Raw genomic sequence first — 27,927 nt, forward strand, 5'->3', positions numbered from 1 at the left:
TCCCTGGAAATATTCATTTTTAGGAGGGGGTTCACGAGACTTGACATTTTAGTGAAAGGGGTTCACAGGGTTGTTAAAGTTTGGGAACCACTGCTTTAGAGGAAAGAAAACAAAAATAAAAAGGCAAAAACCAGAATACATCAAGGGAAGGGGTGGGGGAGGAATTCCCTTTTGACCCCCTGCAGCTGACCGAATGAAGCCCTGAAGAGGAGATTAAGAACATAAAACATTAACTGGAAGAGATCCCAGGGGCTACTGTGCCCAGAGTCTCACCAGCACAGGCAACCCCATCATACAATCCCACTCCATTTTAATGATATCAACATTCCAATTGGTCAACCCAGGTAAGACTGCAACTGGACACTTGGCAATTAAAAAAAAAATCCCTCTCTCTCCCCATCTCTAGGAATAACATTAACTGTATATTCAGAGTGAATGTTAAAGTATCTACCAGTACATGTTTCTCTCAGTTTTTCAAAGAAAAACAAAATCCAACAAACAGATTTCTGTATGAGTTACATGCGTCACTGTAGTCAACCCAGCGGCTACAAAAGCAATGTCCATTTATGACCAAGATTTTATTGGCTCTTGGTAATCAGTACATAGACACACCATGAACAATTTATACAATTTTTTATTCTTGTATATTTTTCATCTTTTTAAAAACCATTATTCCAATTACTTTTCATCTTAACCTGTGTTGACAAACTGTCCTTTACAATTGGACATGATGTACCAGTATCTTGAATATGTCATATGAAGTTAGATCTGCTATACAGAAAGTTCCACCTACTCAGGGCTTGTCTACACTTACAGCACTGCAGCAGCACAGCTAGAGTTGTGCTGCTATAATGCTTAGAGAAGATGCTACCTATGCTGACTCCTCCCATTGGCAAAGGTACTCTGCCTCCCTGAGGGGCAGTAACTTTGTTGATGGGAGAAGCCCTTCCATTGACATAACTCTGTCTACACTGGGAGTTCAGTTGGTATAAATGCATCGCTTAGGGGGTGGATTTTCCAAACCCTTGAGCAACGTAGTTATACTGACAAATCTGCAGTGTAGACCAGGGCTCAGTAACATCACACTCACTACACACCCAATAAAGGTTTCCAATTTTTCACAGCACAGTTACAAAGTTATTGAAAAAAATAAAACTACCACTACTAAAAATAACTGTCACAGATAATACAGGATTCTGAAAGGGAGATCCAACAGCAAGGAGCAGTTTCATTACAGAAATAACTCTATAGATACAGTGGACATAAGTAAAATAAGACTTTTCAACTTACGATTCCAAAGTTTGATCTGTGTCATGCCTCATGTAACAGGATATAAAAACTGTCCCTCACAGGCTATGGAATGTTAAGTGTAATCAGGATTTCAAAGCCTCTCCCTAATCTAACATTCCATTAATTTCTGGCTACACAGAAAATAGACAACCAGTAGATGATTTTACCTCTTTAAAAAAAAAAAAAAAAGCATTTACACGTATCTAATTATGTAAAAAAAATGGGAAGTGGCAGGACTCCCTCCTTTTTAAAAGTGTGTTTTGTAGAACTACTAAAAAACTTGCATTTACAAAATAGTTGATAAAAATATTCCTCTGAATTGTACAAGGAAGGTAGGTACTGGGTCCACTGATAAAAGACTTGGTAGAGATATTACTGAGACTTTGCTTCTTTCTCTCTTGCCTCATCAGATCCTGGAGCCTGAAAAAGGGGAGGGGACATAGAGAACATTTAGTATTACAGTTTCCTGAAAATCTCAATGTCTTAGTTCACACACAAGATCTTAACAGTAAAGAGAATATGGTAGCTTCAAAAAGATTTAACAAATCAGGTATATTGTAGAGCAAAATTCATTATCAAATGTTTAGGACAAATGATTACTTATTTTTTAAAGTCTTCACACATTTTGATTCATGATCTTAACCAATCATTAATGAACTGGTCTCAGTCCCCTTTGATAACATTCTACACCCACAAATCAAATTAAAGTGAAATGTAACTGGCTCAAATTTTAGGAAGTCGGCTCCTCATATTGGAAATGTAAAAGATTAACCGGTAAAACTAATTCTTACCGGTTTATCTGCCTTAACTGTTCATCCCGGAGCAGAGCCAGCTGGCCCGGAGCAGCGCCAAAGCAGGCCCAGCCACGCCGGCTGGAGGGGCCCTAGCCCCAACTGCGCTGGCAGGATCAGCCCCAGACATTTAAACAACATATTTTTCGTTTAAACGGCTAACTTTTTAAAATGGTATTAACAACTCTAGAATGCATATGAGGTAGAGATGTAAAGTCATTCCAGTTCAAGACAGACTTAAAGGTGAAGGGATTTTTTTTTTTTTTTTAAAAAGGAGCCTATTTCATTAACTACTGCCCTAAAGGTCAAAATATTTTAAGATTTAATGAGTACTCTCTCACACTAGGTAGCTTAGATCCTGGGGAATAGCATATCTTTAGAGAAGCAAACATTTGAATGTGTTGTTCTACACTGCAGTATTTGCATTGTTACTTTAACATGTTTTAAGACACATTGATCATGTCACAGTATTCTTGAATTTAGAAGTCTATCTCTGCAGAAATGTAAATATCTAGACTGAGTAATAGTGGCAGAACTACACTATGTCTAGATCAGTGGTCTCCAACCTTTTTACGCCCAAGATCAATTTTCGAATTTAAGGGCAACCCAGGATCTACCCAATCCCAAGGCCCCGCCCTGCTCACTCCACCCCGCCCCCGCATTGCTCGCTCTCCCCCACCCTCACTCACTTTCACAGGGCTGGGGCAGGGGGTTCGGGAGGGGGTGGGGGCTCTGGGCTGAGCCTGGGGTAAGGGTGCAGGAGGGGACTCCAGCAGAGTGTTGGTGTGCAGGCTCTGGGAGGGGCCGTGTGCAGGAGGGGTTATGGAGTGGTGGCTCCAGGAGGGGAGTTGGGGTGCAGGCTCCCGCCGGGCAGAACTTACCTTGGGCAGCTGCACAGCTAAGGTAAGCTCTCTGCCTGCTCCAGCCCCACGCTGCTCCTGGAAGGGGCCAACGCGCCCCGGGGAGAGGGGGAGATGTGGCTCGACGCACTGCCCCTCTCTGCAGGCACCGCCCCCACAGCTCCCATTGGCCACAGTTCCCGGACAATGGGAGCTGTGAGGGCGATGCCTACAGAGAGGGGCAACACGAGGAGCCATGTCTCTCCCCCTCCGGGCCACACTGGCCCCTTTCGGGAGCGGCGTGGGTCCGGGGCAGGCAGGGAGGCTGCTTTAGCGGCAGCCCTGCTGCACCACTGGAGATTGTGATGGATTGGCAGAGCCTCCAAGGTCGACCAGTCGATTGCAATTTATCAACTGGTGACCATTAGTCTAGGTCAAGCCAGTATTTTGTCCCTTAACTTCAAAACAATGAATTCATACAAGCTTAAGAACATAAAAATGACCATATGGGGTCAGACCAATGGTTCATCTAGCCCAGTATCCTGTCTTCCGACAGTGCCCAATGCCAAGTGCTTCACAGGGAATAAACAGAACAGGTAATCAAGTGATCCATTCCCAAAATGGCCATTCCCAGCTTCTGGCAAACAAAGTCTAAAGACACTTCAGAGCATGGTTTTGCATCCCTGCCTATCCTGGCTAATAGCCATCGATAGACCTATCCTCCATGAATGTATCCAGTTCTTTTTTGAACGGATACATATACTCCATCTAGATAGATAAATTCATTGCATTTTTACTGCATAAATATCTTTAAAATAGGACTGTCGAGTGATTAAAAAAATTAACAGTGCGATTAATCGCAATTAAACAATAGAATACCATTCATTTAAATATTTTGGGATGTTTTCTACATTTTCAAATATATTGATTTGAATTACAACACAGTACAAAGTGTACAGTGCTCACTTTATTTTTGATTACAAATATTTGCACTGTAAAAACAAAAAATTATTATTTTTCAATTCACCAAATACAAGTACTGTAGTGCAATCTCTATCATGAAAGTTGAACTTAAAAATGTAAAATTTAGAGTCTACAAGTCCAATCAGTCCTATTTCTATTCAGCCAATCGCTCAGACAAATAAGTTTGTTTACATTTGCAGAAGATAATGCTGCATGCTTCTTGTTTACGTCACCTGAAAGTGAGAACAGGCATTTGCATGGCACTGTTCTAGCCAGCATCACAAGATATTTGCGTGCCAGATGTGCTAAAGATTCATATGTTCCTTGAAGCTTCAGCCACCATTCTAGAAGACATGCATCCATGCTGATGATGAGTTCTGCTCGATAACAATCCAAAATCGTGCAGACTGATGCGTGTTCATTTTCATCATTTGAGTCAGATGCCACCGGCAGAAGGTTAATTTTCTTTTTTGGTGGTTTGGATACTGTAGTTTCCAAATCAGTGTTGCTCTTTTAAGACATCTGAAAGCAAGCTCCACGCCTCGTCCCTCTCAGATTTTGAAAGGCACTTCAGATTCTTAAATCTTAGGTCGAGTGCTGTAGCTATAAAACAGAGCAGGGGACATTGAACTCTTTGGGGGAGAATTATGTCACAAATTTAATTAACTTTTTTTTTTTTTTTTTAAATGAGCATCATCAGCATAGAAGCATGTCCTCTGGAATGGTGGCCGAAGCATGAAGGGGCATACAAATATGTAGCATATCTGGCACGTAACTACTTTGCAAAGCTGGCTACAAAAGTGCCATGCAAATGCCTGTTCTCAATTTCTGGTGATATTGTAAATAAGAAGTGGGCAGCATTATCTCCTGTAAATGTAAACAAACTTGTTTGTTTGAGCGACTGGCTGAACAAGTAGCAGGACTGATTGGACTTGTAGACTAAATATTACGTTTTATTTTTGAATGCAGGGTTTTTTTTGGTACATAATTCTACATTTTTAAGTTCAACTTTCATGATAAAGAGATTGCACTTCAGTACTTGTATTAGGTGAACGAAAAATAATTTGTGTTTACATTGCAAATATTTGTAATTTGTAAAAAATAAATATAAAGTGAGCACTGTACACTTTGTATTCTGTGTTGCAATTGAAATCAATATATTTGAAAATGTAGAAAAATATAAAAAATATTTAAATTTCAATTGCTATTCTATTGTTTAACAATGCGATTGTGATTTTTTTTGAGTTAATCGCACGAGTTAACTGTGATTAATCAACAGCCCTACTTTAAAAGGAATATATCAATTGAATTTATTTAGTGCTGATGAAAGGTTTTAGAACAGCTGCAGAGAATAAGATCCTATTTATCCACAATACCAGCAGAAAACAAGGACAGCCACATTACAAGTGTCCTTATACCATTTACTAATATGACTCAACCTGATCTGGAGTAAGCTTTTCTAGGATCAAGAAGGTACTGCACTCTTTATGTCCATTTACAGTCCTCGGTCTCTCTGCTGGAGTTACCGAAAGGGTCTATTTTCTCATCACAATTTTCACAGTTACTGATCAGCAGTAACACTTTGTCTATAATGGTGTTCAAATTCTGTGAAGTGGGAAAAACTACACTTAGACTTGTCTACACACAATTTTTGTGCCAATTTAACCTTCTCTTCTTCTTCGAGTGATGTCCCTTATGGATGCTCCACTGTAGGTGAGTAGAAACCAGTGCCCCAACTGGAAGGCTGGGGCTTCAGAGCAACATTTACTGCAGATGATAGGACAGTGTGTCCAAGAAGAGTGTCTGCTGTGACATCGCATAGTGACAGGCAAAAGTATATGTTGATGCCCGTGTGGCCACTTTGCAAAATGTCAGTAATGGGGACATGAATGAGAGGTGATGGTAACAAGATAAGCAGTTTTAATTGATAAGTAAATGTAAGAGCACATTACCCTTGGTTCCAATGGAGGTCTAGGCCGAGGTTGCCAGGTCAGATCTCATATGTGAGGATAAAGATTTTGGAGGCCCTTCAGAAAACGTTTTGAGAGTGCAGGTGTGAAAATGGAATGGCCGTCTATGTGGCAGTGAAAAGTGATGACAGCTGCCAAATGCACCTGAATGGAGCTAGTGGATTATCCTGATTGTTTAAGATGTAATATGTAGTTCAGGATAAGTGATAGTGGAGCACTTACTGCATTGACTTGATAGAAGGCGCACTAGCATTGGAATCTAGTCAATTTTGTGAAGGTAAGTGTGTCTAGTCATGTCGTGCCTGCTGTTCAAAAGTACCTGCTTGACTGTGTCTGAACAGGTTATTTCCAAATCTTGGAACCATGGAGGAGCCAGGCTTTGGAGTGGAGCATCTGTGGACTGGGATGCAACCCGCATCCTGTGAAAGGAGCTGTGGAGTTGGATGAAGAGATCGTCTGGCATACTATCATGTGAAGGAGGTAAGTATACTAGATCTATCATGGCCAAGTTGGAGCTTTAAAGATGACTTGGGCTCAGTCCCCCTGTATCTTGTGGAGTACTCGAAGCAGAAGGGGGAAGGGAGGGAAGGCATAGAATAGTGGTGCATCCCATGTGACGAGGAACATCTCCCAGAGAGCCATGTCCCAGTCCTGCTCTCCAGCAGAATCTATGGTAGGGAATCTCCAGCAATTGAAGATGAGCTGAAGGATTCATGTATCCAGTTCCCACTCGTAGTTGAGCAGGAGATTCTCCCATGAGTCTGCAGTGGTGTTCTGGTATCCAGGGAGGTGTGTGGCTGAAATGATGATGTGTTGGATACACCATTTCTATAATTTCACTGCCTCCAAGCATAAAGAGTGGGACCTCACTCCATCTTGTTTGTTGATGTAAAACATGCAAACGATATTGGTCATCATGACTCTTGATGGTGCGATGTGCGAGCAGTGGGAGGAAAGGTCAGCAGGCACTGTGGACCTCTTGTACCTCTAGGAGGTTGATGTGTAGGGTGGATTTGGTTAAGAACCATCTGTCCTGCATTGTATGATTGTGAAGGTGTGCTCCCCAACTGATTAGGGAGGTGTTGATTGTTAGAATCATAGTCTGCGCTGGTTGGAGGAAAGAAATCCCAACACAGATGCTCTTGGGCTGTGTCCACCAGAGTAGTGAGTCCTTGACTCTCATCGGCATGAATAAGTTTGTGGCGGCAGTCTGTGAGGGACATATACTGACTGTATGGAGACGTGCCTGAAGATATTGCATGTGTAACCGTAAGTACTTGCCCACGAAAGTGGCTGCTACCACGTGGCAGAGTAGTTGGAGGCATGTTTTGGCAGAGATCTGGGGGCAGGCTCATTCCTTGAATACGATATCCACTATAGGCGAGAATCTGATTAATAAAAAGGTCCACTGTCACCCAGATGGCGCGAAGAGCATCAGTTTCAGATGGGACCTTGAGGAGACTAAGTTGTGGGGTCATCTAAATATGGAAAGATGACGACGCCTTGTTTCCTGAGGTAGGCAGCAATGACTGCAAGAACTCGAGGGGCCATGGACAGTTAGAAAGGCAGTATCTTGCACTGACAGTGGTTGGTGCCCATGGTGAATCGGAGAAACTGTCTGTGGGCAATGCGTACTGTGATACGGAAATATGCGTCTAGGAGCTCAAGGGCCAAGAACCAGTCCCCGTATTCCAGTGCTGGGATAATGGTGGAGAGGGTAACCATCCTGAAGCATTGCAGTTCGATGAACTTGTTTAGGTTTTGAAGGTCCAGGATCACTACCAGACACTGGATTTCTTCTGGATCAGAAAATAAAGGAAGTAGAAATGCTGTCCTCTGTGTTGAGAAGGGACTGGATCTATGGCTCCCAGCTGCAGAAAATTAATTTCTTCTTGTAGAATGGGTTCATGGGAAGGGTCCCCGAGGAGAGATGGGGATGGAGGATGGTGGGGAAGAAGGATAGATAGGAAAGGGATGGAGTATTCTTCCCTGACGATCTTTAAAACCTACTTTTCCAAGGTGATTAGGCTCCGTGATGGAAACAAGGGAGCTAACTGGTCGCCAAACTGGTGGGATATCAAAGATGGTTGGTATAACTGTAACAAGGGAAGGCTTCTTTGGGCCTCAACTAAACCTTCAAAATTGTTGCTTGGATAGAGGTGCATGAGAGGTAGCGCCTTGAGGAGTGACCTGTCTGAATCGGGTAGGGTACTTTGTGTAAATGCAGACAGATCAGAGAGCAGCTCGGGAGTGTAGGGTGTCATCCATATGCTCCACAAATAAGTTGGAGCCTCAAAGTTACCGGTAAGTCATCTGCTGTAGTTTGTACCTCCTTAGGAAACCCCAAGAGGTGTAGCCATTACGCCCGCCTCATGGCTACAACATTGAGATAGAAGGGCGGCAGTATCCACAGAGTCTAAAGAGGCTTGTTGTAGGGCTGTTTGGGCCAAGAGATGTCCCTCAGACATAAGCACCTGAAATTGTTCTTTCTTGGCTGCAAGCATGTCTTGGCAGAGTTCCTCTATCTTGGAGTAGTTGAGATAGTTGTACTTGGCCATAAAAGCCTCGTAATTAGATATGCAAAATTGGAACTTGACAGACGAATAAACTTTGTGTCCAAATAAATCTAATTGCTGCCAGTCTCTGTCCTGATGGGTAGATTGAGGTTGAGGGAAAAAGCTTCCGAAATGGGAAGCGGGGAAACAGAATCCTAGGCTATGAAGTAACAGTAAAAATAAAGCAAAAACAACAACAAATTTTTTTTGATAGAGGAAAGTAGTAGTACTAACTACATTCGGCATGTCTACACTTACCAGCACTGCTGCAATTGATGCAGCCACTGTCGATTTAGCGGGTCTGGTGAAGACATGCTAAATCCATGGGAGAGCACTCACCCATCGATTTGTGTAATCCACTTCCCCAAGAAGCATAAGGGAAGTTGACGGGAGATGCTCTCCCATCGACGGAGCACTGTATAGCCACCGCGGTAAGTGGATCCAACTACGTCGACTTCAGTTAAGCTATTCACATAACTGAAGTTTTGTAAACTTAGATCGATTTACCACTGTAGTGTAGACCAGCCCTAAAACTGACAGGCAAGGCACTATCTACTGAGGGTAAAGGAGACGCAGGCTCTGCTGTGGATTCCATCCCAGACCAAAGGTGGTAGAGAAGGAACTGGGGGGCAAACGAACCACACAGCGCTCTCTCTCATTCATATATTATATATACACACACGTATATGCACACACACGTGTATATATGTCCCGCTCACAGTGCGATGGGGGGGAGGGGGAAGAGGTGCACATGTGCAGTCCGATGGGCACTGTTGATGAAGATCTCTGATCCCAGGCACAGGAGGCGCTGCCAAATCTACAGCAGAGTACCCATTGGGACAGCATCACTTGAAGAACAACTGTTGCATTCAACAAATACGATTTCTTTGACCTTTGTTTGGCCATTTTCAGATATTAATTAATGTGCATGCTCAGTTTTAATAAGCATCAGTTAGGAGTGTAATTGCAATTATCAAGTTATTTAGAAAGCAAGTATTGAGCCTACTGACACTAAGTCAGATTAACATCTCACTGAAATGGACGAAGCAGTTGACATTGCAGATAGCCTGAAAATAGCTCTAAAACGTCTTCTTTTGAATTTGCATCAGTTATCCTTCGAGTATTTCTTTGCAACCATGAAGACTAGAAACTATCAGATTTTCAGATCAGTCAGAGGACAAAGCCACTGAGGTTGATTGAAAATTTTCTGTCAGCTATTTTGGGTTTTAACATAATGGATTTTTTTGTGAGATGTTTCTTGCTTTCTGCAGAAAACATTGTTTTTTGTTGAAAGATTTTGGTCAAAAACTAGTTGTAGCACTTCATGGGTTGTAGTTTGCTCCTTGCGTACTCACTCTCTTCCATGGGCTGGGATCCCCAGATACACATCTTCCATAATGCACCCATCTCCTCTCTGGAGGAGGGCTGTGTGCAACATGAAGTTCCTTGCCATCGTACATTATGGGATATGTACTCCAGCTGGGGATCACAACCCAAAGAGAAGGGGGACATGAGGAGCAACTACAATCCCATGAGGCTCTATTACCACATTTGGCTGAAATGTTTTCATTGAGTTTTTACTGAAAGCTATATTCCATGGAAATTGAGTTATGAAAACGTCTCTTATTTTTCCAGAGGAAAAGATTCCAATGAATTTTCACACCAGTTCTGGTAGCTATATATCTTCTACTAAAGTTAATAGAAGATGCATGGCTAAATCCCCTAGGCTACTATGAAAATCTCAGCAACATGCATTTATATCTTAGATTTTGCAGAAACTGAATCTGATGTTGGATAGATGTTTAGATTAACTAGTGCATTACATTACATTAACTTTTCATAATCAAGAGCTAATCTTTTGTCTAGGTTAAGACTAAAGCTACCACTATACCTCTGCACTGCTAATTTCTCCATTTTCTGCAGGCAAGTTATCGTTTGTTTCTTCTTGATTAGTCCCCTCAATCTGTTTTCCTTTTGGTCCTTTTTTCCCCTTTGATTGAGCTTTCCTGTCCTCAGATTTATCCTACAATAAAATGAATGTAAGAATATTAAAACAAGATGGTTATTAATTCTCAATATTACCAAAAAAACCTCAGAAACTATATGATCCATAATCAGTGAAGGAGGTTTCCATACACACACTGCTACCTCGATATAACACGACCCGATATAACACGGTAAAGCAATGCTCCGGGGGAGTGGGGGTGCGGGACTGCGCACTCCAGTGGAGTAAAGCAAGTTCAATATAGGTTATAGGTTTCACCTATAACGTGGTAAGATTTTTTGGCTCCAGAGGACAGTGTTATATCTAGGTAGAGGTGTATATAGAAAAAAATTCTCTCCATTCCAGAAATAAGAGATAGTCAAACTGGGATCAGAAACTAAAACACTTATAAGAAGTTTAGTAGTGGTTTCTCAGACCCCATAACTACTTCCACACAACCACTACACAATTTGATGAGTGGCAACCTGTTTGAGAGCCCTAACACCGAGGAAAATACATGCTGGAAGACAGAATTGAAGTGCATTGGTAGAATTGCACAGGGAAAGTTGCAAAGTCCATGACTTGACTGTGCTAATATTGTAACAATAATAATAATAATAAATAATAATAAGGGTTGTCAATTAATCGCAAGTAACACACACGGTTAACTCAAAAATAAAACTTGAAAAAGATTGCGATTAAGTTAATACCAATTAAAATTTATTAAATATTTTGGATGTTTTTCTACATTTTAATATCGTATTCGGTGTTCTAATTGAAATCCAAGTGTATATTTTTTATTACAAATATTTGCAATGCAAAAGTGATAAACAAAAGACATGGTATTTTTCATTTCCCCTTATACAAATACTGTAGTGCAATCTCTTTGTTGTGAAAGTGCAACTTATAAATGTAGACTTTTTTTTTAAACACATAACTGAACTCAAAAACAAAACAATGTAAAACTTCAGAGCCTACAAGTCCACTCAGCCCTACTTCTTTTGTTCAGCCTGTCACTCAGACAAATAAATTTGTTTCCATTTACAGGAGATAATGCTGCCCGCTTATTTACAATATCACCAGAAATGGAGAACAGGCATTTGCATGTCACTTTTGTAGTCAGCTTTGCAAAGTAGTTACGTGCCAGATATGCTAAATTTTTGTATGCCCCTTCATACTTCAGCCATCATTCCAAAGGACATACTTCCATGCTGACGACGCTCGTTAAAAAAATAATGTGCTAATTAAATTTGTGACTGAACACCTTGGGGGAGAATTGTATGTCCCCAGTTCTATTTTATCTGCATTCTGCCACGTATTTCATGTTATAGCAGTCTCGGATGATGACCCAGCACATGTAATTCATTTTAAGAACACTTTCAAGGCACACTTGACAAAATGCAAAGAAGGTACCAATGTGAGATTTCTAAAGATAGCTACAGCACTTGACCCAAGGTTTAAGAATCTGAAGTGCCTTCCAAAATCTGAGAGGGACAAAGTGTGGAGCATGCTTTCAGAAGTCTTAAAAGAGTAGCACTCCGATGCGGAAACTACAGAACTCAAGCCACCCAAAAGAAAATCAACCTTCTGCTGGTGGCATCTGACTCAGATAATGAAAATGAACACGCGTTGGTCTGCACTGCTTTGGATTGTTATCGAGCAGAACCCGTCATCAGCATGGATGCATGTCCCCTGGAATGGTGGTTGAAGCATGAAGGGACATATGAATCTTTAGCACATCTGGCACAAATATCTTGAGACGCTGGCTACAACAGTGCCATGAGAACGCCTGTTCTCATTTTCAGGTGACATTGTAAACAAGAAGCAGGCAGCATTATCTTCTACAAACGTAAACAAACTTGCTTATCTGAGCAATTTGCTGGCCAAGAAGTAGGACTGAGTGGACTTCCAGGCTCTAAAATTTTACATTGTTTTATTTTTGAATGCAGGTTTTCTTATACATAATTTTACACTTGTAAGTTCAACTTTCATGATAAAAAGATTGCAACACAGTACTTGTATTAGGTGAACTGAAAAATAATATTTCTTTTGTTTTTTACAGTGCAAATATTTGTAATAAAAAATATAAAGTGAGCACTGTACATATTGTATTCTGTGTTGTAATTGAAGTCAATATATTTGAAAATGTAGAAAACATCCAAAAACGTTTACATAAATGGTACAGTAACTCCTCACTTAAAGTTGTCCTGGTTAATGTTGTTTCGTTGTTATGTTGCTGATCAATTAGGGAACATGCTCGTTTAAAGTTGTGCAATGCTCCCTTCTAAAGTCTATGGCAGCCGCCTGCTTTGTCCACTGCTTGCACGAAGAGCAGCCCGTTGCAGCTAGCTGGTGGGGGCTTGGAACCAGGGTGGACTAGCAGCCCCCCCATCAGCTCCCCACTCCCCTAAGTTCCCTGTGCAGCAGCTGCCTGCAGTTCAGCGGTGCCCCTCCCCCCACTGCCATATGCTGCTCCCAGAGACTCCTGCTTGCTGTGCGCTGGGGGGAAAGAGAGAGGGAGAAGAAGAGGGGGGCTAATGTCAGGGTGTCGTCCTCCCCCCCTCACTCCTGCATCCCGCTTACCCCAACTTCCATAGAGCAGGGGGGACACAGGACAGAGCTTTGCTGGCAGCAGCTGTGGTCTCAGCAAGCTGATCTAATTAACAAGGCAGTGTACTTAAAAGGGAAATTTGCATCTCTCTCTCCCCTCCCTCCATTCCTGCTGCCTTGTAGAGTGTCAGAGTTAACCCTTGAGGGCTCAGCCAATTTCTCAGTAAGGCATTCCCTGGGAAATATCCCACCCTCTGACTCCTCCACCTCAACCAAGCTTCACAATCATCATCACTGTGTATCAGTATTAAATTGTTTGTTTAAACCTTATAGAGAGAGAGTGTGTGTATGTATGTATGTATGTATGTATAAAAAAACCACAGTCTTGTCTGGTGAAAAAAAATTCCCTGGAACCTAACCCTCTCATTTACATTAATTCTTATGGGGAAATTGGATTTGTTTAACATTGTTTCGCTTAAAGTCACATTTTTCAGGAACATAACTACCATGTTAAGTGAGGTGTTACTGTATTCTATTGTTGTTTAACGGTACGATTAATAGTGATTAATTTTTTTAATCACTTGACAGCCCTAATAATGTAAGCCCTTCTATTTCAGAAGCACCAAACACATCAAGCTTTTATCATCTTTTTAGAATTTAATAGAAGAAATTTAATAATGCAGTAAAATGTTTTCAAGAGCACATTCAACAGTCAGCTGAAGTAGGCTTTATATTTTTTGCCCAACCTAGTATGGTTAAGCCAGAGGTTTCTTTTGACTTGATGGGAGTGATATTTTTCATTAAAAACAAAACAAAAAAGTTTCCCCAGTATAAATTTCTCAACAAACTTTGTATTATTTAGTTGCATTCTAACGAATGCCTCAGCTGATTCCCACTGCTTGAAAATATTTAATATAGCAGTATGGAGTTAATATAAAAGAACAATTTAATACTTTTGTCTAACAACATTAATCTTATTGATGCCATTAACTATAAGTGAACAACAGATTAAGACTTAGTGTTTTTAGACAAATCTAATACACACATTTAGCCATTCTTCACAGGTTTCCTACTTTTTCATTTAAAACATTCAATATTATATAAATTTAATCTAAAAGGCTTCTATACACCAAGTCTTCATGCATCTCTATTTCTAAAATAGAGATCAAAAGACTAGAAAAAAATCATTTTTTTAATTTAAAGATTTATTAATCATGTATGATGAGTAAAATTGTGGCTGATAACCCAAATAGACTGTCAGTTCATTTGCATTACTGCAAGCCTACTGGTTAGAACTGTCACATATAGTTGTGTACTTCCTGTACATTTACAGAAAATACTGGCAGAACACTAAATTGTTTCACAGCTGTAACTTAAGAACTTTATTTTACATAAAGATTAAAGTCACTAGAAAATGGTATATTTTCCCTACTTCACATATATGCCGTGTGCCAGAGGTGGCTGACCCCTGGTCTATGTACTACATAGAGTGTCTTCCCCAGATGAACTATAGGAGCGCAGATGCATCAGTACAGCTGTGCCAATACACATGTAGACATGCCCTGAGTTAACATTGAACTCAATACAAGTTCAAAAACCATTTTACAAGGTTAAACCAAGAATTTAGACACAGTCTTTTAAAATGCAAGTACATACACACTTTCCCCTTCAGGTAGCAATAAAGACAGGAAATATTTTATTCTTATATGTAGTTACCCCCTGATATCAAAATAACGATCAGCGCTACTAAAATATTCACACCTCTTAAGTATGTACTAGAGATCCTAAGTACCATTAGCTGCTTAATAAAGGAAAAGGTCTAAGAGAGGTGGAGTAGAACATTCTTTGTAAGTTCTCTTCTCAAGAAAGATAACTTGTTAAAAACAGTTGTTTAGTGCATTGCTCCCTGGAAGCCACATAAGTTAAGAGCAGCATCTAAATGAAATCTGACCTAGATCCAGCTGTATGATCAAACCAACAGGGCATTGGTGTGTCGAGCAAGCCTGACACGGACAGTCTGTGCCATTCACAGGTGTGTCTCACTCACCTTTGCTGCTGCTGCTGCCGCCTTTTTTGGCTTAGGCTCGGCTTTGGCGGGGGCGGGTTTCTGGAAAGAGAGGCAGGTTTAGTGCTCGCCCCTCACAGCGCCTAGGAAGCGGCAGCCGGGGGATGTCTATACTTACAGCTGACAGGCGTGCGGACCGCCTCTTGGGCTAGAAAGAGAGACAGAGACAGCGTGAGAGTCGGGTCCCTGTTCCGCGCCCCTCCCCGGGGAGCCCGCGCAGGGAGCCCGGCACTTACCTCCTCCCGCGCCTCCCCTTCGGCCGCGTTCACCTGCCAACAAACACGCACAGGGAGTGAACGAACAAACATGTGCGCACGCGCAGAGCCCAGGTTTCCTCCCCCCCTCCCAAGGGGCGGTCACGGCTGAGTGACGTCAGGACACACGCCCCTTCCCGCCGCCACGTTCGGATTTCGAACCCCGAGTGCCGTCGCGTTTAACGGCTACAGAAAATTCGAGTGACGCAGCTGCCGCTACTCGGGAGAAGGGCCCCGCGGTCGCTCAGCGGGTCCGGCTGGGGGCCCGGCCGGGGGAGGGGGGGCACTGATGTCTCGGGCGCCATTTGACCCGAAGCGAGCGTCAGCCGAGCCCGGGGAATTTGCGGGCGGCGGCGCGAGAAGCCCGGGGACAGCCCCGGACCGCAGCGTCCGGTCGGCGGCTCGGTGCTGTGGGGAGCGGTTCCACCCCGTACCTTTCTCCTCGGCATGGCGAGCGGTGGCCCTGACCCGCAACCCGCTAGTGCAGCTGTGGTCGCTGCTGCTCCCCGCGTTCACTCGCTGCCAGCGAGCGCCTGCTGCCTGTGCGTGAATGAATCTTAGTGTCGTTGCGCAGTGGTCGGAGCCCGCCCTTCCCCCATCCCAGCGCGCCGCAACAGGATCCAGCCGGATTGGGAGGGGGCGCGCCCCATTCACTGGCGGCCGCGCGCACCCATTGGGCCGAGCCTCCCGCGGGGCTGCTTTCGAATCACAACAAGCCCCTGGGGCGGGCCCTGTCACTCATTTCAGGACGTGGGGCGTGGCCCATCACTCCGGCGGGGGAGGGGGATGAGCACCCATCTGATTGGTCAAGGTCCCTCACAGAGCCACGCCTTCCGTCCCGCGTCCCTTCTGTGCTGGAGCAGGGATGGGGAGGGTGAGGTGGATACGCATGCGCAGTGCCAAGAGGCGGAGGAGTCCAGCTGGTTAATGGCGGCCGCGTGCGCGTTGTGACGGTAGTTCGGTGGCGGCTGCGAGGGGGTGGGTGGGTGATGGCGGAGAGCGGCGCGTGGCTGCTCGTGCTGAGCTCGGTGTTTCTGTGCAACCTTCTCAAAATCCTCCTGCCCTCCTGCTCCTCCATCGTAAGTGACGTCAGCGCGCCGGGCTCCCTCCTTAGCAACCGTCAGGCCCCGCTCGCGACAGTGGCCGTAAGCGCCCGGCGGGCGGATCGGACCCCAGAGACCCTGGCGCGGAGTCCCCGGGGCGCGCTGCGGGCCTGGCGCGGCCCGATGTTTTCCGCTTTCCGCGACCGCAGCCCCGCGTGGCTCTGCCCGGCGCCGCCCGGCTGCGGTGCGCGTCTCCTCGGGAGCCTGGGGCGGCCGGGCTGGGGCACGAGCGCAGCGAGCCTGGGCGGGCGCGAAGCTGAGCCGCGGTCTCCTGAGCCCAGGCTGGGCCCCGGGGACTGGCTGGCAAAGGCCCGGCCGAGGCCGTCATGACTCAAGGCTGTAAAACGCTTCGTCCCACCCCGGGTTTTCTGTGCCCCGGCCTCGGGCGAGTGCTGCCACTACCGGCTTTGCGCTTGGAAATTGTACCCGGTTCTTTGAGGCCAAGGGCCTTGTTCCAGTGGCAGGTGCTCGTTAAAGGGCTCTGCAGGAAAAGCCAATCACCGCAGCTCCGGCTAGGTTACGGACTTCATCAACTGTCAGGAAACCCAACGGAGAAGCTCATTTCGAGTCCCCGAAAAACTGACACTTCCCCCACCCCAAACATTCCCTGGTGGCGCTTAGTGACCAAGAGGCCTCATATGTTACATTTTATAGGGATAGTCCTAATTTGGGCCTTCTCCTTATATAGGCTATTACCCCCATCCTGATTTTTCACACTTGCTGTCTAGTCACCCTGTATACATCACTGTCTTGTGTCCAGCCACAGATTGTACTCCTCCCACAACCTCATCCATAAAATCACATACATTGAACCTATTGTACTCTTGGGGGGGATTCTGTGCACATGTAGAATGATTTCATTTCCCCCACAGAATTTTTTTTCTCTGCAAAAAATACATTCTGCTGGGCAGGTGCAGCAGGTACACCTTTCGCCCACCGGGGCTGCTATGGCACTAGACTAGAGGGCCGTTGGCTCAGCAAGCCTGGCTCTGCCCATTGGGCCAGGTGAGGAGGCATGGGATATGGGGACAGACAAGGGGGGGGGGAGGAGGTTGGGATGCTGGGGGGGGGTCACATAGATGGGTTCAGAAGGACTAGTGGGGGGACATCTGGATGGGGGCTGAATGGGAGGGGGTGCGATGCAGGGACACATAGGGACTGGGGCAGATGTGCCTGACTGAATGAGAGAGGCTAGGGGTCAGCCAGGGTCTGCATGGGGGAGGCTCCTCAGATCCCTAAAAATCTCCCCCCAAAAACCACAACTGTTCCATACTTCTCTCATCCACACCCACCAACCCTCCTCACTGCCAGGCTCCTTCCCAGCAATTACTTGCCTCTCTTTCAGCTCCTCCATTATCCCTGACTCCCCCAAGTCTTGGCACCACTTCCGAGAAGTGCGGGAAATACAATTTTGTATTGTAGTTTAAATGAATTATTACTCAGAGTTCTGTATTCATTTGCCTAGTAAGGAATTTATTTGTCAAAAAAAAATTCTTGAATCTTTTTTTTGTCTGTATTGTTATAGACATACTTGCTGACAGGCATTTTGAAATAAATTTCCAAAATAATTGGAACTGGTGTGATTATATTGTGTTAATTAATTTGCCCAGTAAGGAATCTATTTGTCAAAAAACATTTCTTGAATCTTTTTTTGTCGTCTGTATTCAGTTATTCAACCGTCAAGCCCCATCCCCATTATTTTTAGTAAAAGTCAGACAAATCATGAGCTTCCATTAATTTCTTTATTGCTCACAACCTTTCTGTGACTTACTAAAAATAACCGTGAGAAAATCTTTACGTTAAATATTAACAACATCCCTTTTGAAGTAGCTATTCAGCATTATCATGTTACTGAAAGTCATAACAGCTCTATTTTATCGACAATAGTTCAGAAATCTTTAGAAACTCTAGAGCAGTGGTCACCAACCGGTTGATCACAATCGACTGGTAGATCCTGGAGACTTTGACAATCAATCATGATCTCCGGCCACTGAAAGTCTGGTGATATAGCAGGGCTGCTGCTAAGGCAGGCTCCCTGCCTGCTCCAGCCCCATGCCACTCGGAAGTGGCCAGCACGGCCCTGGGGAGGGCCAGGGGTCTCTGTGTGTTGCTCCTACCTGCAAGCACCGCCCCTGCAGCTCCCATTGGCCAGGAACAGTGGCCAATGAGACCTCCAGGGGTGGTGCCTGCAGAGGGGCAGCGCACGGAGACATGTGGCCCCCTCCTCCCCCCAGGGGCCGCAGGGGCACATTGGCCCCTTCCAGGAGTCACATGGGGCTGGGGCAGGCAGGGATCCTGCCTTAGCTCTGCTGTGTCACCTACCAAGGTAAGTGCCGCCCGGCAGGAGCCTACAGCCCAGCCCAGAGCCTCCTCCCGAAGTCAGCACCCTGTACCCCCTCCTGCACCCTGACACTGTGCCTCAGCCCGGAGCCCCCTCCTGCACCCCAACTCCCTCCCAGAGCTTGCACCCCAACCCCCTTCCCGAGGCTCAGCCCAGAGCCCTCTCCCACACTCCGAACTCCTCGGCCCCAGCCCAGAGCCCGCACCCCCTCCCGAACCTCTGCCTCAGCCCAGTGAAAGTGTGTGAGGGACGGAGAGAGCGGGGGGGAGGGACTGAGCGGGGCGGGGTAGATGCTAGGTTGCACTTAAATTCAAAAAGTGATCTTGTGCGTAAAAAGGTTGGAGACCACTGCTCTAAACTAGAATAAGTCCATATAAACCAAAATTCAGATTGTGGATTCTCATTTTAAGTTAGGCAGAGAGATTGTTTATTTTTCTTTGAGCAAGTGATACACTGCAAAATCTTTTTCCCTCCAAGCCCATTCTTACAGTATATCTCAGGATAACTAAGTAATGGAACACTTAAAGAGGTATACTGAAATTATTTTAGAAAAACCAAAGAACTATATAAGTAAAAAAACTCAGATCAATGTTATCATTACTAGTTGCAACTCTGTTTTCTTTTTGTTGTCTGAGTGACTTGCCCCCCTGAAGTGTTAGGCTTTTTGTCCTCTCCTGTTTTGGGATGGAATCAAACAATTCTACTTTTAGATAGGGAACCAGGTATGCTACTCCATGCCTATCAACCACTTATTACTGAAGGTTGACTTGGTTTTGGACACTTGTGTTTTCTCCTTTCAGGAACCTGTGACCAGGGCTATTGACTTATAGACAAAATATTTTTATTTAGTAGTTGGAAAAAAGTAAAAAGAGTTTAAAATGAAGAACCTGTACACATTTGTCTTAATGGAGAGTACTACTATCCCAGAAATTGTAACTGCAGCACTCAGCTTCTTTAGATGCCCCACTAGGTTTCATGCTGGTCCTCTCTGACCCTCCTTTAGCCTGTGCACTTTTATCAGCCATATCCTTTCCTCTTTCTTTTCCTCCTGGGTTCTTTACGAAAGTCAGTAAATGCAAGGTAATGCTCATTGGAGGGAAAAAATTCAACTACTCATAGAATTTTGTGAGGTGGAAGTTAATTATATCTGCTCAGGAAAGTGATCTAGGCTTTATAGTAGCCAGCTCAATGCACCTCTTGCACTGTGTTTATTAAAAACAAAAACAAAAATCCCACCTTAACAAGATGTTAAGATGCACAGGGGATGGAATGGCAAATAAATTGGAAAATGTATAAATCAGTGGTGCACCTCAGCTGGAGCACTGCAGTACTGTTCACCCCATCTTAAAAACAATATTGCAGAAATAGAGGGAATTTAGAGAAGACAAGATTATTAGGGGCATGGAAACACTTATGTGAAGAGAGTTTGAAGAGATGGGGATTGTTTAGCGTAGAAAGAGACAAATCAGAGGGGAGATGATACCAGTTTATAAAATAATGATCAGTATAGAGAAAGCTTTGGAGTGTCTGTTCTCCCTGTCTCATAATACCAGACAAGGGCACAGTCAATGAAATTAAAAGTTAGCAAATTAAAACAGGTAAAAAGGAAATATTTTTTCACACTGAGACAAGAATTTAGCAAGATTCAAAGAAGGACCTAGCCATTTATATGGATATCAAGGATATCAGAATTGTAATACTTAAAGGTAACAAAAATTTTGGAAGGGATATTAAATATCATGCTTCAGGGGTTAAGCCAATCTCTGACTACTAGAGAATAAGATGAGCTGTGAAATTAGGTCGGTGTAACTGTCACTCAGGGGTGTGAAAAATCCACAGCCCTGAATGAAGCAGTTAAACCGACCTAGCCCACCGTGTAGACAATGCTAGGTTGGTGGGAGAATTCTCCCATCAACCTAGCTATTGCCTCTTGGGGAGGTGGATTATCTATGCCAACAGAAGAACCCCTCCAAATAGTGTAGGTAGCATCTTCACTGATGTGCTACAGCAGCATTTTAAGTGTAGACAAGCCCTTAGTGACTGGCCCGCAACACTCAAACTCCATTTCACAGCTTAACAAAGAACCAGAATTTGTTGACATTGAGGCTATGCAGCCTCATATTTATTTAATCAAGATTTTTCTGAGGGGTGGGAGTAAAGAGAGATTAATTTGTTCTGTGAGGTTGTTGATTCCTATAGTTGATATTGTACATGTATTCTGTGGTATAATTTTTAAATTGTACCAGTATATAGAAAGTATGGTATTTGCTCTTTATATATTTAAGAAAATAAATATATACTAAATTCTGACTAAATAGCTGATCAAGTTCCTTTTTTTTTTGTAGATATCCAGATTGCTACAAAAGGATGCAGAGCAGGAGTCCCAGATGAGAGCCGACATTCAGAACATGAAGCAAGAACTCTCAACCATTAGTATGATGGATGAGTTTGCTAGATATGCCCGGCTGGAAAGAAAGATTAACAAAATGACTGACAAACTTAAAACTCATGGTAGAGTGCAATATTTGCCACTTGTTCAGTTTACCTAAAAACACATCTTTTTCCAAGTATGTTTTTATTTTGACTGTATTTGACCTTATCTGTAGAGCCTTTCACGTTTTTCTTTATCCCTATCCAGTGCTCTCTCTTGTTTTTTGTTTTGTTTTTAAGTTTGAGGGTTTTATTAATATTGTTTTTGTTTCTGTTGTACATAATACTAAAGGGGTGGGAATATAAGTACCTTTCAGAGGAATTCACAAGGAAACTGAGGCAGAGGGCAAGTTTTCATTTTCTGTCTGAAGAAACAATCCGGTCAGTCAGTACACCTAGACTTTTTGAGTTCAAGTCAAAATAGCAGTGTGTCTTTAAGACATGAAAGTGAGCCACTAACGCTATGTCTTGGTTGCAAAAAGGTGTTTGTTTGTTTTTTCTACAGCAGGATAATTAATGCATGTTACAATCCCTTTGTAAAGTCCTAATGGAGACAAGGCACTGACTGGAGATTTTACCACAAGCTAATTAGACAAGGTCAGGGCTGTGTCTCCTGCCTGTGGTTGACCTCACCTAATTTACCTCTTGGTAAAACTACAGTGCATTGTCTCTACAAAGCTGTTTAATAAAGCTTTTGGCTGCTGGGCCACCATGTTTAAAGATATATTTTTTTGGATGGATTCCTTTATATTGCTCTGAAGCACCACAGCGGTTGAAAATCAAATTGGAAAAACAGTCGTTCTTGTCAGATGTTACTATTTGGAATAGTCACACTAAAATGATTTTTCATTCTGAATGAGATCTATTCAGCTGGGCAAGAAAGTATTCTTGACAACATTCCCATGAGCCTGAATGGTTAAAAAAAGGCAGTGATAGAATGCCTAATGCGATAGTCTGTGTCTGCTAAAGAGATTGCACTACCCCTATGGAATAGAGAGTTCTCTCGTTTGTGTTTAGTCCAACGTAAGTTTTCATAGGTCAGCAGCTGTAGAGATTCCTTTTGGTTGGGGATAGAACTCTTGGTTAACCATGACATTTCTTTGTCTAGTGAACCACTATTTCAAACATTCCCCGGAGTAGCTTTGAGTAAGGAAGTAGGTAGCATCTTACTCACAGAGGGATACTCTGTAGCATACACTGATATTTTGGGTGATGAAAAGAATGCCTATGTTTTCCAATAATAAATTGCCAGTGACAGCACATAAATAGGAGTCTAATCTTTGAGCAGAATATTTTCATTTGGAAAGTGAAATATTAATAATTCACCAGTTTGAGGTAAGCACTTTACTGTTATATAAATAATACAGATGGCAATATTTCTTTTATTTTCACAGTGAAAGCACGAACTGCTCAATTAGCCAAAATAAAGTGGGTGATAAATATTGTATTCTACATTCTACAAGTAAGTGAACACTTGATTACGATGGAATACAGATCATTAAAACAAATATTTACAATGATATTTTACCATTCTGCAGCTTTGGCTAATACTTCCGCTATGTCTACACTACGGAGCTAACAGTGGCACAGCTGTACCACTGCAGCTCTCTCACAAGTGCAGCCTCTCTGTGCCGGTGGGAGAGAGCTCTCTCACCAGGCTAATTAAACCACCCCCCATGAGCTGCGGTAGCTGTGTTGGTGGAAGCAACTGTTCACGTCGGCGCTTTTGTTGGTGAAACTTATGTTGGTCAGGGGTGTTTTGTTTTTGTTTTTTTCCACGCCCTGACCGACAAAAGTTTTGCTGACAAAAGTGCTAATGTAGACAAAGCCATAGACATGCATCTGACATTCTGATTATATGTAGCATGGCAAACGCTATCATCAGTAAAATACTTATTTCCAGGGATGGAGGTTATTGCTGATGTGGGGAGGGGAGGGAAAGGGGGGTGGTATTTGTGGGGAGAAGGGATTTTTGAGTTTGATTTAATGTCTGGTCTGCTGTTTTCCGGCTTTGGTGGGAGACATTGCTCTGTTGTTTATGTCAGAGGCAACTGGTGCCCAGGATGATAGGTGCTATCTATCTTTGTAAGCTGGGCTGGTAGCCCTGCCTGTTGTTAAGGTTGCTTTACATTTACAGTTATAAGACCCTGTTTTCAGTTGCGTATAACTTTGCCAGACTTCAACTGTTTGGACTGAAATTTTCCTTGAAACTGATGCTGACATTTTAATATTGTGTGTATAGTTAAGATGATGTAAGTAGCATCCAGATTGTAACAACTTTTTGTAGTTTTATGGGCACACTCTTACATTTGTAAGTTTAGCCGCACTTCATAATTATTCCTATTTTAATTTACTGCCACAAAATAGAAATTTGAACATACTTTTTTATGTGTTATTTTCCTGGCTAATGGGAATTTCCATTCCAGGCTGCTTTGATGATCTCACTAATTTGGAAATATTATTCTGAGCCAGTTACTGTGCTTCCAAGCAAATGGCTAGCCCCATTGGAGCGTTTAGTAGCCTTTCCTACTGGAGTGGCAGGTAAGATTGTGTATAAGTAGTATACATTTCTCTTCTCTCCAAGTGTATGTGGAGTTCAATAGTGGAACGAGAAAGGGCACATGGAGGATAAAAATGCTTTCCTTACCTATCTTTCTAATAACAAAGAGAATTTTAAACTACAGTCTTTACTGATCAGGCTTCTGGGCCCTACTGCAATTTTAATATTAAATAACATAAAAAATGAAGGCCTCTTTCACGTTATGGGAAATTTGAAAAAAGTGATCAGAGAAGGAACAGCCTGCTCTCAGCTTCCTTTGCTGAAGGAAACATGATTAGGCTGCATGGGGGCCTATACGCAGAAATGCATTGTAGTGTTTCCCTTCTTGGTTTTAATTTTTTTACTGAAATAAGTTTAAGCAATTCCTGAAGCCTTCCTGGATGTCTGGTCTCGTATTTCCATTTGGGATATTCCTTTCTGGGCCCTTGGCCATTAGCAGAACCCTGCATTTGCTTCTGAAAGAAACTGCATGTGTTTCCTTTATTATGTTAAAGCTAAAAAGATGTTGAAAGGAATTTATGTAGGGAAAATAAATTAGAGATCAATTTTATACTAACAAAAGCCAAAACCTCACATTTGATTAGAGTAATCATGTACATGTCATATATAAAGTGATTTGAAATGAATTTAGAAAATTAATGCTCCAGGGCCCACTCCCACTTCCATTGAAGTCAATAAGAGCTTTACATTGACTTTGAAGGATTTGGTGTTTAGTGAGAGACCTTGGCAAGGTGGTGTTAGACAGTTTACAACGTATCAAATCTAAACTTTTGCCTACCTTAAAAATACTATATCTTTCCACATTGTCTTCCTGATCCTTGAAAATCTATCATTTTGAAAACAAGAACTTCAACAGAAGGGTAAAAAAATGGAACTTTTCTCCAGCACTACCTAACAGTAAATTCAAGATTCAGGGTTTCTCTCAGGTCTTAGATCCATGTTTCTGAATGGAGACCCTGACTACTGTATACTGACGAGCTGAGCAGACAGGCAGATTGCATGGACAATGTAACGTGTGTGTGTGTGTGTCCGTCCATAAGCTAAAACACAGGTGACAGGTTTTATTTTAAGCCTGTATGTGCCAATGGTGTCCTCTTCAAAGGATTCTAAATTATGTTGCTATCTTTTTAACACTTAAAAGCTTTCTTGAGCATGGTCCCTATTCACCATGATAACTTGTCGAGACAGGACTGTGTTTCTATGGTGCTGAGAAGGATTAGTCCTTGAAAGGCATTTACTTAAACAATACATAAAGCTTTGAACAGTTCTGTTCAATTATCTCTCTCATCCTCTTCTTTTGTCTTAGTTGATAATCATGAGGGAAGGCTATTGCTCTTGAAAATGCTTCTAAATTATGCTGCTCCCAGTACAGAGACATTTAAAACCATTGAAAAGAATAGTTTCTCCACCTCTAGCCCAAGGAAATAATTTTCATTTTTTAAACATGATACTGAATTGACGTAGCATAAAAATGCAGAAACTTACAAAAAGAGATGCTAAACCACATGATGAACTAAAAGCTCATCCAGACTTTTTCCCTTTGTTTTTTATTTTGCTTTGCCAGCCTAAAGTGAATTGTGGGATGTGATTGGTCAGTGTCAAGCAGCTTTTGTGGGATGCCAAGAAAATCCAGCTTTTGGTTAAAAATTACTGTTCTATTTTCTAAGAATTTGACACTTTTTTTAAAAAAAAAAACTTGTGTGCAGCTGTACATTCACTTGGAAACAATTCTCTTTAGTTTTGAAATACTTAATTTTTAAGAAGAATCATATTTCCCTTTTTGTTTTATTTACCACTTTATTGTTGCTGAACTTCCTGGTGTACTTCAGTCTGGAAGCACTCTATTCTGCCAAACATAACTACTATATGTCAACACTGTTGGTTTTAGTGGGAAGGCCATTTAAAACAGTAGCACAAGAGTATCTGGAGGGAGAGTCCAGTAGTGACGGAGTTAATAGGTTTTTTTCCTGGGTATGCATATTTAAAACATTGCTTTAAAAAAAATAGAGCATTTTCAGGAAACATTCTTTTTACTCACCTTGAATTTTTTTTAAATTTAAAAGGAAGGTTCTACTCTGGTGCTCCCTTTCTACTTCACCTTTATCTTCAACCGCAAAGTTATATCTCTAATCACACAACAGATATGTTTAGAAGTTGCAGGATATGTATGCCACGCATTGGTACATACTGTACCTCTAATTCAGTACCATCTCCCTGACTTTCAGATTCTCTCAGAATTAGGTATAAATACTTTATCCCTTGATTTCTTAAAATTTTCATTTTTGAAACTTCCTGAGTTACTTACCAGAGTTAGAGATGTGTGTTTGAGAGTTACTGATACAATAATATACGATGCTTTTCTCTCTCCTCAGGTGGTGTTGGAATTACATGCTGGCTTGTGGTCTGCAACAAAGTTGTGGCCATTATGCTTCACCCTTTCAGCTGAGAAGGAATCCCAGAATTCTGAACTGCATTTCCGTTATTATAGTTAGAAAGTGGAGTCCTGAAGTCTTTTACGAGAGACAAAATACAGAGCTTGCCCTAAGTACTTCACTCCTGGTGTATAAAGGGAGAAAAGCCCTTTCTATCTAAGGAAGCAATTGTTGTATACAGTGTAATAATTAAGCATGAATTAATTTTCATCTTTTATTATTTCAATTGAATATTTATCAATAAGGTTTATTGGTCATACCTTCTTCCCTTGACTTAGCCCTCAAGTTCTTAGTCAACAACTTTTAAAGAATAATATTACTCTTGATAAAGCCTCATTTTTTGTTGTTGATGGCTAGTATATACACTGGTTAACTGCAGAAACAAGAATTTGTCACTACAATTTCACTGAGAATCAGCTGCAATGCTGGATTAACTATAGCTTTTTAAGGTGAATTACAGAGTGGGTGGGGATTCTTTTGGGGCTTTACTATTTATTTGGGAGAAGTATAATTTTCTTTTGGTGGAGTAGGGAGGTAGATTTACTGCTTGTTTATTTTAGAATGTGATTTCCTGACTTTACCTTGCAGACTTCAGCATTCGTGGGCTGTCTTAGAAGATGCACTGCTGATTTAGTTGAAATCTAAAGTTGTCCCCTGGCCCTCTCTCAACTGCCAGATATGTGGTGGCTGGTTACTTGTTCCTGTCTGCTTCCAAATGACAATGGAGACCCACTTGCTTGAACGTATTATATCTCCTCTCCGAAATGGCTCTTCCTAGCCCCAGACCTGATTCTCCCTCTCAAAGTACTTCTCTTCCCCCTATCTCTCAACTTGCACCGTCTTGGGAAGGAACAATGTGGCCAGTCTCCTCCTGTTTCATGGTTGAGGAGGAGAAGCAGGAAATGTTTAAACTTCAGAAGGAAGAGCAATCACTAACATTTCAAAATATGAGTAATGTCATCTTCCAGGATAGCCCAAGATAGTCTGCAAGGTAAAAAAGTAAGTCAGGGACTTAGATTTCTAAAGTAATAGAAAATCTTGAAGAAAATGATAATTAGCAGAGGAAAAACTTTACTTTTTGGAGTGAATCCTCTTTTCCCCAGTGCTAAGCTACAGTAAACAGGCTGGATGCATATGGTCCTGCAGGGGAAGGGCCTCCCTACTAGCCTGCCGAACAGTGATAAACTGTTTTGCAACTGCTTGGCTACACTGTCTGCTGCCCATGTCATTCCTTTCCTGAAAGGCCAGTGGTCAGTGGATTGGCAGAGTCCTTGATCCACAAGCCCTGCATGCCTCTACACTGGCATGGAAAAAACTCATGTGGAAAGGGGCACATAACACTCCTGCATAAGTTCCAGGAACCCTGGCTCACCTGCTTTCCCTGTGCAAGGGACCTGCATCTGTTCCACTACATTCAGTTCCCTTCATAGTCCTAGCGGGGTGTGCCTGATTCTCATCCCTCCCCCAAATGAACACTTTGTTTAGGAATGAATTCTTAAGGTCATGATATCTGTTCTGTGTGTGTGCATGAAATGTTTTTCTTTGTATGTTAATTTTTAATTTGTTTTTTTTTTGTTGGTTATGTTGAGCCAGTATTAATATTTATGGATAAAATATGCAGCACCAAGAAAAAAATACAGGGATTGAGAACCGCTGTGCATGGTTTCTTTATTCATTAAATAAGGTGGTTCTTTCCATGTTCATTTTAATTAAAACTTTTGAAAAGATTAATGAGCATTATATTGGTAGATAATTGGTAGTTGCTACCTAAGGAGATAAACAAGGAAACAGTGCATTACA

The 27,927-nt window shown here is 42.5% G+C and overlaps 2 protein-coding genes across 2 annotated transcripts; one reads left to right on the forward strand and one right to left on the reverse strand.

Moving 5' to 3' along the window:
• Positions 1–559: 559 nt before the first annotated feature.
• On the reverse strand, positions 560–15,991 carry HMGN1 (high mobility group nucleosome binding domain 1). Its single transcript, XM_034752974.1, has 6 exons — positions 15,696–15,991; positions 15,244–15,276; positions 15,126–15,155; positions 14,990–15,049; positions 10,300–10,431; positions 560–1,710 (listed from the first exon to the last, which is right to left on the reverse strand). Exons 1-6 carry the CDS (start codon positions 15,708–15,710, stop codon positions 1,663–1,665), a joined length of 318 nt encoding a protein of 105 aa, XP_034608865.1. The 5' UTR covers positions 15,711–15,991; the 3' UTR covers positions 560–1,662.
• Positions 15,992–16,207: 216 nt separating this feature from the next.
• On the forward strand, positions 16,208–27,858 carry GET1 (guided entry of tail-anchored proteins factor 1). Its single transcript, XM_034752960.1, has 5 exons — positions 16,208–16,340; positions 21,051–21,216; positions 22,530–22,597; positions 23,562–23,676; positions 26,068–27,858. Exons 1-5 carry the CDS (start codon positions 16,251–16,253, stop codon positions 26,139–26,141), a joined length of 513 nt encoding a protein of 170 aa, XP_034608851.1. The 5' UTR covers positions 16,208–16,250; the 3' UTR covers positions 26,142–27,858.
• The last annotated feature ends 69 nt before the right edge of the window (positions 27,859–27,927 follow it).

This window comes from Trachemys scripta, chromosome 1, assembly GCF_013100865.1.
Source record: "Trachemys scripta elegans isolate TJP31775 chromosome 1, CAS_Tse_1.0, whole genome shotgun sequence".
NCBI classification, from domain to species: Eukaryota; Metazoa; Chordata; order Testudines; family Emydidae; genus Trachemys; species Trachemys scripta.

Excerpts from the sequence above, each read along its gene's own strand:
- HMGN1 (XM_034752974.1), bottom strand. Across the intron at positions 15,156-15,243 it reads AAGGGGAGGCGCGGGAGGAG|CCCAAGAGGCGGTCCGCACG; the intron begins GTAAGTGCCGGG and ends CTCTCTTTCTAG. Across the intron at positions 10,432-14,989 it reads CGGCAGCAGCAGCAGCAAAG|GATAAATCTGAGGACAGGAA; the intron begins GTGAGTGAGACA and ends ATTTTATTGTAG.
- GET1 (XM_034752960.1), top strand. The coding sequence starts at position 16,251 with ATGGCGGAGAGCGGCGCGTGGCTGCTCGTGCTGAGCTCGGTGTTTCTG. Across the intron at positions 16,341-21,050 it reads TGCCCTCCTGCTCCTCCATC|ATATCCAGATTGCTACAAAA; the intron begins GTAAGTGACGTC and ends TTTTTTTTGTAG. Across the intron at positions 23,677-26,067 it reads CTTTCCTACTGGAGTGGCAG|GTGGTGTTGGAATTACATGC; the intron begins GTAAGATTGTGT and ends CTCTCTCCTCAG.